Source organism: Anopheles darlingi, chromosome 3 (assembly GCF_943734745.1).
Source record: "Anopheles darlingi chromosome 3, idAnoDarlMG_H_01, whole genome shotgun sequence".
NCBI lineage: Eukaryota > Metazoa > Arthropoda > Insecta > Diptera > Culicidae > Anopheles > Anopheles darlingi.
Genome location: NC_064875.1, coordinates 40,750,939 through 40,760,938, shown reverse-complemented (window position 1 = coordinate 40,760,938; position 10,000 = coordinate 40,750,939). Strand labels below are relative to the sequence as shown.

General features: G+C 45.5%; 1 protein-coding gene across 5 annotated transcripts in view; it reads left to right on the top strand.

The window, feature by feature from the left end:
• The window catches only part of LOC125958326 (serine-rich adhesin for platelets), a 185,108-nt gene that overhangs the window by 47,024 nt on the left and 128,084 nt on the right, over nt 1-10,000 (top strand). For all 5 annotated transcript variants that reach the window (XM_049691602.1, XM_049691604.1, XM_049691606.1 and 2 more), the window contains exon 3: nt 1,463-1,659. In XM_049691602.1, the coding sequence (XP_049547559.1) occupies nt 1,620-1,659 (40 nt within the window). In that variant the 5' untranslated portion in view covers nt 1,463-1,619. The remainder of the gene's footprint in view (nt 1-1,462; nt 1,660-10,000) is intronic.

The following is a 10,000-nucleotide window of genomic DNA, read 5'->3' as shown; positions in this document are numbered from 1 at the left end:
GGATAGTCGGATGCTTTCAAAACGATCCATTCCAGAGGGAGAAATTTCTCCAAAAACAAAAAATCAACTGAAAGCAAATGGCGTTGAAACTTATAGCCAGCATGCAAATAGATTTAGTCAAGTTGACGAGAAACGCGAAAACTGATCTATTCTAAACGTTTCGAGGTGAAAGAGGGCTAAGAATATCCTTCGCTACCTGGCAGATTACACAAGTATTTGCATATTTAATCCGATGAAGGGTATTGTCTTCAGCTCCGTAAACGTCGAGTCTCAAGTGTTTCCAAGAATATCGCCAAACGCCGGGGCTTCTCGCCTCAATAGAACCACTAGTGGCGAAAAAAAAAAATGTAAAAAGCAACCCGAATTGTAGGAGGAATTCATTTTTCTTACAAAACCATCCAACGGGTGACTAGGGAAGGAGGGTAAGCCACCTTACCACACGATCCATTTCGAGCTCCACCGGTCTGTTCGCGTTCCCTGGTCTCGAGCAATCATTATGATGATCTCTTTTAAGTTATTTATTATTCATGCATTTGTTGAACATTTCTTCGCGTTGGTCGCGCGAGCGGACAGACAATCGAAAAATGTCTTTCTTAAGGTTTGGTTGCCGGTGGTGGTCTAGGCACCACCGAAAGTTGAGTCGAGCACAAATCGTCAAATGGTTCTTTTGGTGGTTCTTATTCACTTCCCTCGCAGTAAAGTTCTTTTGCACCCACTCCACAGCATGGAATGGATTCGGTGGTTGGGGACTCGACGAGCATATGCAACCTTCTCCCCTCCCCTTGGGGACCTCGGGATGTAATGACGAAATGAGTGGTTTGATATGCAAGGTTATCGTGTATAGCAGCCCTCTTTTTGTGTGTAGCAGCCACGAGGCTCAACATGGGGAGCAGAAGAGAAGAGGAAAAAAACGATAAAAACACTGGACATGCACATCCTTGCTCCTTGCTTGCTGCTTACCTGCCAAGACGTAGCGTAAGAAAGCGAATAAAAAGGGTTGCGAATGAACACATTTACCTTGGGCTGGGGGTATCGCTTTATCAAATTCGTTTCTTGTACAAACCATTCTCTCCACAAGACAATGGGCCTCGGATTTGGCTTTGGAGGGAGGGATGCCCCATGAACCAGGACGAGGGTTGAAAAATGAAGGTAAAGCAATAAAAGATGTTCATGGGAGCGAGCAATCGCTTAATCCTTTGTATCATTGGCACAGAGGAAGAGAAAGGGAGAACCGGGAAGAGGAAAAACTAATCTAAAATATTTTGCAAGGCCAATGGCCCTAGGGATAGCATGTTATAAAGAGATCGACAGACGCAAACACACATTTACATCTACACTGATATCTCAAGCAATTTAGGGGTCTTCGGAATGGGTTTTCACATACAAAAATCCTATCAACTGTTATTTTGATCTTCTGAAGACGATACTTAATCGAGTTATGTTCTTTTCTCTCTCTCTCCAGATAAACCCTGTGGAAGTATGTGCATCGAGCAGTAACGAACAAAGCCACGAGTGACAACGGGAGGCAGCGCGCTCGGGCCAGGAAAAGCGGAGAAGATGAACGTCAATTTGCTGCAACATCCGTCAATCAAATAGAACAACACGTCTGACGTCCAGCGATGACGTCACAAGCTGTGTACTGTCTTAGCCTTCAGATACGTAAGTAGCCAGCCATTGGGGTTGGGTTTAATTTGCTCAAAAACGCGGAAACGGCGCGGCGCTCTATTGCTCATCCACAAAACACTCACTTCTGGCCGGTTCTGGCCGGTCCGGACCTCCGGAGCTAGTCGAGCTCCCTCCCTTCTCGACATACTATAAAAGCGAACCCTCGGGATTGACGCGAGTTTCACATAAATTCGCTTCGCTTTCTGTAAATGCTTACTGCCTTCTCGCTTTTGCATTCCAGGTCAAACGACCGGCCATCGCAGGTCACAGTTTTACGATCCTTCTTCCCTCCCACCCCGTAAAGGGGGGGCAGTGGTTGTTGATCGCGATGTTTTCACTTTTCCAAACATCAATCTGCTGCTCCGCTGCCGACCGGCCCGCGACCGATGAGGTGTTTATAATTAGACCTTTTGCGCGCTGGAGTAAGTGAACAAATTGGGGTCGTAAAAGTCAACAGTTTTACTACGTCGTATCGTTTGTCGATGATAAACAGATACACGGAAGCATCGTGGTTGGTTGTATGCGCTCCGTCGGCAACAAAGGCATGGGCAACTTCTCTGTGTGCCGGGGCGAGGACGATTTCCGATAATTTATTGGCTTCGTTGTATTGCGAAGCAGCAGCAGCAGAAGCATGCCCCAAGTTTTATTGTTCAAAAACAATTGCACAACCGCTGCCGCCTATATACTGTGGATTGCAAACTGTTGAGCGAAAAAGTTTTACTCAAGCATTTCATTACGCCTCGAGGACGTGCCCTATACTGGGGCCATACCGGTGCATAATGAGTGCCGCGTGTTGCTGGTGCACGGATGGCACGGAGTAGGAGGGTGTCAAGAGTGTAATCGCTTTGTTTCTGGGCCTCGCTACCAAGATCTATGGCGCCAATTTGGTAGAACTTGCGCAAATTTTTTTTTGCTTTCTTTCTATTTTTTGCTTTGTTTCTGCAACACCGAAGATCCTCGTAACCTTCAGCCGTGTTTTGGGGTCTGGAATAATTTCCAACGAGCACGAACGCAAAGCTAAAAATATTTTTGAAAAACTTTCCAACCAACCGACGGTTGGCTTTTCGGTTGCCCTGTAAGGGGGAAGAGGGACGATTTCTTCTTCATTGTGCAAAGTGAACCCCACGCCTTCGGGACGTGGGTTTTGAATTAAAACAATAAAATAGAACAAGACGCCGGAAAGGGGTCCGAACGGTGAAGCGGAACGCTGAGGGGCACAGAAAATACAAAACAATTGTCATTAGTTGTTATTAGAGTCATTTGAATGTACAAAATGGAAATGTAGTTCTTGGCGCTGGTGAGAAGGGGTCGGTCAGGAGGGAGCGCACCGCTTGGAAAAGGTTTCCAATGCAAACCCCGCAAAATGCCCTTTTTCTACGCAAAGTTGGGCGAATTTCATATTAGGCCTTGGCTCAGCGGAAGTGTAGGAAACAGCCGGAAAATGTGGATGCAATTGCATTTGTGCTGCTTGCACAGGTTGTGGCAATCTTTCGTAACTGAGAGTTATGATCTCGTTTCGGGAAGATAGATTAATGAAATTATTTCCTTGTTATGATCTTTATCTTGTAGGATTCTTTGAAAGTTTTTAATGTAAACTATCTTGCAGGATAGTTTAAATTGAAGCAAATATATTTTGAAGTTTGTTTTATATAAACATCTTATGTACTCAACTCAATTATCAATAGCTGTTTTTAGCTTGAAAAATGTTCCTTTCTTTGGAGTAAGATGATGCTGGTCGATGCTACTTAAAAAAAGTGATATGCGTTTAACCATAAGCAAAAGTTTGGAAGAAGTTGACAGGAAATATTGCGTGCTCTTGCTAACTGGACCACAGTCATGTAGTCCTTGTTAAAGTTTAATAAAAAAGTCTAAAAAGACGACTTCTTCTTAGTTACTCGATCGAATTTCGTTAAAAATTCAGCTACGAGTAACAGGAATCAGTCTCATAATTTTCATCTCTATGTTCACATAGTTTTTTTTGGCGTTTTTGTACTTTCAAACCGTCGTCCATTTATAAATTAGCCGCCGTTATCTTGCATTAACTAAAATTTGTTTAAAAAATATGAAAAATCAAAACATTTAATATTTCTGCAGAGCATAAACCTTTTTGTGCCATTGTGATGCTTTATGCTATTGCTCATACATTTGCTGGAATATGTTTCCATTGTTTCTGCTAAGATGCAATAATTTGATTGAATTTTTAGTAAGGAAACCCGTCATAGAGATTCTTCAGATTAAACTAAATTAATATCTTTTCCTCACGAATTTTTCCCCACTTTACGAAGCTATAATTGAATCTCAAAGAAAAAGAAGAAACTGTACCACCCAAAACATTACTATCTGTCCACCTTAACTTCCTTTCGTTTCTCCCGTAAACTTCCGGTACACGAATCGTCCATTTTCGTCCGGCTACGAACGCTTTTGCTTCCTCGAATCAATTATCACGCCAAGTGACCGTTTTGTCAGCTGACCGGCAAGCAAACAAGCAAGCAAGCAAATTTCCTTCAACAATTTGTCTTCTGTTTGTTCTCTCCCACAATAACCGCCACCCTCTCCTTCATGGGAGGGCAAGATGTTCATGGTTCGTCCCCAACGTTTTTCTCTCCGGTTCCATCCTTCTCCTTCCATCCTTCCATCTACAGTGGAAGATTTCAATTTTCGACGCGCTCAACGAGCGCCCTGGCGTTTGTTTCAGTCCTGCTCGAATGCTGCTCATCTTGGCTGATTGATTTCATTACTAACGCCCAATTGACCGGGTGATGACTGTTGCTGATGACTGGTAGTGGTGGTGGTGTCCACTGCTCGAAGGGATGCCATTGAATGACATTTGTGATTAGTCTGTTAAACGGAACTCTGCCACCCTCTCTCTCTCTCTCGGTGTGTCTCTCTTTTTGATGGTAAGGAGTGGAGGGGTGCTTAATGCCCCCCCCCCCCCTCTCCACACTCGCCACAAAGTCCGGAAGTGGCCGGAGGCAAACGAATGTCTGCCGAGAAACCCCAAGACGATAGTGAATGACTCCTTCAACGTGGATGATGGCTCCTCGCTCCTTCATTCACTCCCTGTGCGAACAGCGATCAATTGTGCGAAGAATTGTGTGTGTGTGTGTGTGTGTGTGTGTGTGTGTGTGTGTGTGTGCGGGCGCGCTATTGTTTGGAAGGAAATGCGATGTCCTGCCTCTACACAACCTCCTTCTTCTCCTCCTTTCGGCTGCTTCTGGTGATTATGGTTGGTGCTCGGTGTGCTCAATTATACCACGACCAAAAGGAAGACGACGCGGTGGTACCGTCGTCTTCGTTCTGACTCCGAGTCCTCGACGACTGAAGGAGAGAGCACGTCTAGACTCTATATATTTCTTGCGACTCCGGCCGTCCCGGGCCTGGTGCAGGCGGACACGCTAGGCGAGAAGCTACTAGCTAGATATGATATTCCACTTGTCTTCAGTCGACAGTCGTCGACCGAAAGAGGAACCGGGCTCCATCCAAGGATAGATGCACATCATGGTCATCGTTGCTCGAGCCGACGAGTACTTGCCATAAAACCATCCGGAAGTATGGTTGGAATGGCTTTCCCTCAGATCAAACCAACACTCGACTCGACTGGGCTGCATGTGTGCGAGGCCATGGGCTATAGAATGTCATCTTGGGCCAGGGAAAATTATCATCCTGGACTCTAACACCGGGCTCGCGCGAGCAACTGGCTCGCGCGAGCAACTGGCTCGCCGACTTTAAGATGGCCAGTGTGTTGGATCATGTGCTGCTCCTGTTCCTCCTTTCAGCAGGAATGGCATGTTCCGATTCACGATTCCCGGTGCCATATTTTGAAAACGGTAAATAAATGTGAGATTCTGCTGCCGGGGAACCGGGACCGGGGACGAGGTCGGTCCCGGGGTCTTCACGGTGTTTGGTCAGCAAAGCATGATATGGTGCTCCCGTCGCTTTGCTTGGTCATCGGTTTCAGGGCACTGTCTCTCTCTCTCGCTTTGCGCCTTTTCCGCTTCCACTGGTGGTCGGTGGCGTTCGCGGGATCACTGGAAGCATCCGGAAGCTTTCCTTCGGTTCGGTTTTTTTTATTCTTCGTTCGCTAAGAGGCTCATAAAAAGAAGTTAATTTTCTCGAGTGGAAGTCGGATGATAAAAATATCCGTAAATCTCGGGTGATGGTCGTCTTCTCGATGGTCATGCGAGGAAGCAGAAAAAGTGCGAAAGAGAAAGAGAATAAGAGAGATACCAGGAATGGTGTAGCAGCAAACGATGGCGAGTAACATTTCGATGGTAGGAGCAGGATGAGCAGCAGTCCAGTGCGGACCAACGAATGCTAACAAATGATACCCATTTCAAGGCGGAAAAAGGCGGAAGCCGTTTGGTGCTCATCTGGCTCATCTTGCGAGCAAATTTTTGAAGGAAAATGGTGCGAATTACACACATCCGTAATGGGGTGTGAAATGGCAAAGCATAATGGGCCAAAGATCAAAGAAACTGATACTGAACTCGGAATGCTCGTGTGTGTGTGTGTTTTTTTTTGAGGCCATGGCATGGAAAAGAAACCCGTATTGGAGTTGTTCGTGGCTGCACTGGTAGGCTGGCGGATTCCTTTCGTCGCGGTGCTGTCGGATTTCCTGGCTGACGGAAACAAAAGCTGCTGTTCGCGAGCACGAAGTTTTCCAACGTAATTACTGTTCTCACTAACAGTAGCAGAAAGTAGGTCGTAAAGTCAGGGCGGGAGAGCCTTAGTTGGTTTAAAATATTCATTTCACCTTCCATCCTCTGAGAACGAGTTCAGGGAGGAGGGATAAAGCTAATTTTCGACCGGGGGCTAACATATCACCTTTCGTGCAGAACGAACCCGCGTCAAACAGGTTCACCTCAAAGCAAAGAGCAGAAGGTGAGAGAAGTGAAGAGGTGTTGGGAAGAGGGTAGTAAAAAAAGGACCACACCACTACCCGATTGCCACCATCCGTGATATTTCCTACCATTGCATCCTACCTCCTCGAAACCCTCCAGACACAGCGCCAAGGATGCCTTTCCGTGGAAGTCACTCAGACTCTGGAAGGATTTGGGGTTTTGCGGATGAATGAACACAGCAGAAAGGGGTGGGCCCCGGGGGTGGGGTCGGGAGGGTTGTGTTTTTATAAATTACCCTCCGTCATGCAGCATACATCATCGTAATGAACATTAGGAAAAGCCGCCTTCCCTGGCCCTGGTTGGGCCCTGCGCCGTTACATCGCATGCAACCGGAGGTCGGTGCTGGAAGGTGCTGGGTACGCCGGGAGAATCCATTTTACACCCAGCTCTTTTGCGGTGCTCGATGGTGGTTCCGAGGAGTGGCTGGAGTATGAGTGTGCCGGGGTCGGGGATCGGTGGGATTCGGTTCGATGGCGATGGTTTAAACGCTTGCTGGGTCGTCAAGGAAAGCAAATACCATCAGGATGATGATGGGAGCTTCCTGTGGGATGCGGTCGATGAACAAAAGCCGAATGAAGTAAATTACTCGTGTAATGGGTGGTGATGGAGAAGGCATTCTCAAACACAAGATTATCTATTACTGGGCAGCTGGCAGCGGAAGGGCATCCCTTAGGATGATTTGGTTGACAGTTCATCATTCAACCATTCGGGTATCTTTGCTTTGGCTTATTGAATAAGCTGAAGCGGGGAAGGCAATGTGGAACGAGGCGTTAAAGTGGATTTTTAGATGCTTCAATGTTACATCAACAAATCTATGAGTTATAGACAAGATCTTTTTAGGCTAGTTTGATCGTTTTTAAAAGTTAATGTGACGAACACAATAACGACGAACTCAATAATAACAGTGAAAAGTGTGCTGCGTTTACTATTGTTAGTAAAAAGGTTTTAATGGTTTTGGTTGCTTTCAATGACTGTTATTTTGCATTCGTTCGAGTGCAGCAGTTCTTTTAAGTTTACATATTATGTCTACAAGTATACTTGAGTTCATATTTGCTTTGGTTATGGGAAAAAAAAGTATTATGCTGGATTCTATAGCTTAAAATGTCTTGTCCTTCAAATGATAAGTTGACTTATCTATTTGAGACACAGAAACGATTTACTTGTTCAGAGCAACTTTCTGTGCTGTCGAGTTGCATAAAATATATCTTTATATTTGTGTTGGTAGTGATCTGTACCCAGCGAGTGCGTGTTGTTCACACATTGCCATAAAGTTTTTCGGCGCGTGTGAACGTGTTTGCAACAATAACTTTTCTTCCCTTTTTCCGCTTTGCTTCTATTTCTTCTGTTGGACAGTACGCCTGCCACAAGACCACGAATTCGCTGTCGAGGTTTGCAAAAACTTTCTGCTGATGGACCAGAATATTGCTTTAATATCGCGACGTGTTATAATAAAATCCATCAGCGCTATAGTTATTGCACGCAAAACAACTTTGAAGACTTGCGTTTTTTTTCAAATTTATCAGTTCTGAGATTTGTTTATCAAAAAGGATTCGATTTTCTTTTCCACAGTAATTTTATCCGTCACTCAATTTTGTCAATTTAGAAATACAGAAACCAATCATGCATTACATCTTTGAAAAGAAAAGAGGACTTCTGTCAGGTAGAAACGGGTCAGTGACTTTTACAATAACTTTCCAAATTCAAATTTTGAATTAACAATTAATGTTATAATGTTACACATGATACAATTGGTAATGAATATCTGTTCAACATCAAAAGTAAACATATTTTGTTTTAACTGTGAAGGACCTTTACATATCGTTTATATCTTACAGTTTACATTCTACAGTTCTTCTTAAAATCAACAATTTGTAAACTATAAGTTACAGTGACGCCAATTTAAGCACGAATGTCATTTGAGATGATGATACGTATGATGATGCGATTGAAAATGTATTCAATATTAACCGAATTACTCAAACCTCTGGATTTCATCGTAATATCTGAGGTAAATCTTGCTAGGCAATCTAATCTAATATCGACTAACTAACGATAGTCACTTATAAAAGCTCTTGGAAATAGAAGATAAAGGTATTTGGCAACAGTTAAATGTAATCAAAATGATCGTTTATCAACATCAAGCGACGTCTACTTCAAGTTGTTCTATCTTTATGGAATGCTACGTCTAAACTCAAACCCAAAAACGAATCGCAAAACACTATCAGACAATTTTAAGCTTTACTTCAGAATGTTAACACATTTTTGAGCCAGCTCTCTTTCTCTCTTTCTCTTCTGAATGCCTGATCAAAACGTCAGCTGTCATGTTATCGCGGAGCGGCCATCTCCATGATGGGCGTGATTGAAAATGAAAATTCCTAGCAATTCCCGGCACAGTTCAGCTCGCACCCGACGTGAAAAATGATCAAAATCGATTTCGCTTTAAGGCGAGCTGTTGCCCTAACCCAACACTCCCTCTCCTACCCTTCACTTCCCACTCCCACGGAACACTCCCAATCAAAGCTACCAGCACAACGTTGCGAACCGGTGAGCACCGAGAGCACGGTGTGGTTTGTGCTGATTCAAATTACATCATGTTTTGCTCAAAAATCGCACCCAATCGCGTCCATGCGCCGCGCCCACCACCACTACCAACGTCTCAACAACGGAATGGAACGGAACGGAACCAACGCCATCAGCGCCTCCATTTTCGACGTTTATTTGTGCAAGAAAATGTTGATTTACTTTTCCGGCCCACATCCTCCGAGGGGAGGGGGTGGTGGGTTGATGGGTGGTGGGTGGTGGGTGGTGTATCCTTGTTCCTGGTCGGTCCCTGGTGTTGGTAACATTGCTGGCACGATTGCGCTGCAGTGCGCCGTGTAACTTACAGCAGCTCCGTGGCAAGTAGTGTGTTGTATCCATGTCGATACCTGCTTCTGCGGTCGCTCCGGTCGCTCCAGTCGCTCTGGCCGCTCTGGCCGTGGCTATGATGGGATGCCGATGGCGCATCTGACCTTATGACTACCACGAGAGCGCTAAGTTCGATGACGCGGCGGGCAATGGGTTGTTGGATTGGTTTTGGATTGGAATTTAGAATTCGTTCCTGTCGTAGGTCGTCGAATCGTCGCAGTAAGCATTGACTGACCGTGGCACGAGCTCCCTGCTCACGACACCTTCCATTGGTATGGTGGCCACCAAATGCCACCACCACCACCAGCAACGTGGTCGAGTGCCACGTGCGGTTGTAAAAAGGTTGTAACGCCTCGCAATGGCCGTCGTCGTCGTCCCCGTGGCAAAGGCCCAAGGCCGCATGGGATCGACCGATGAGGACCGGTACCTCTCTCCCTCTCCCTCTCCCTCTAAACGTGCCGGCGTGCGCGCGCCCGAGCCCCATATTGATTCATTGGAATGTGGCCAACGATGTGCGCGAGAGCGAG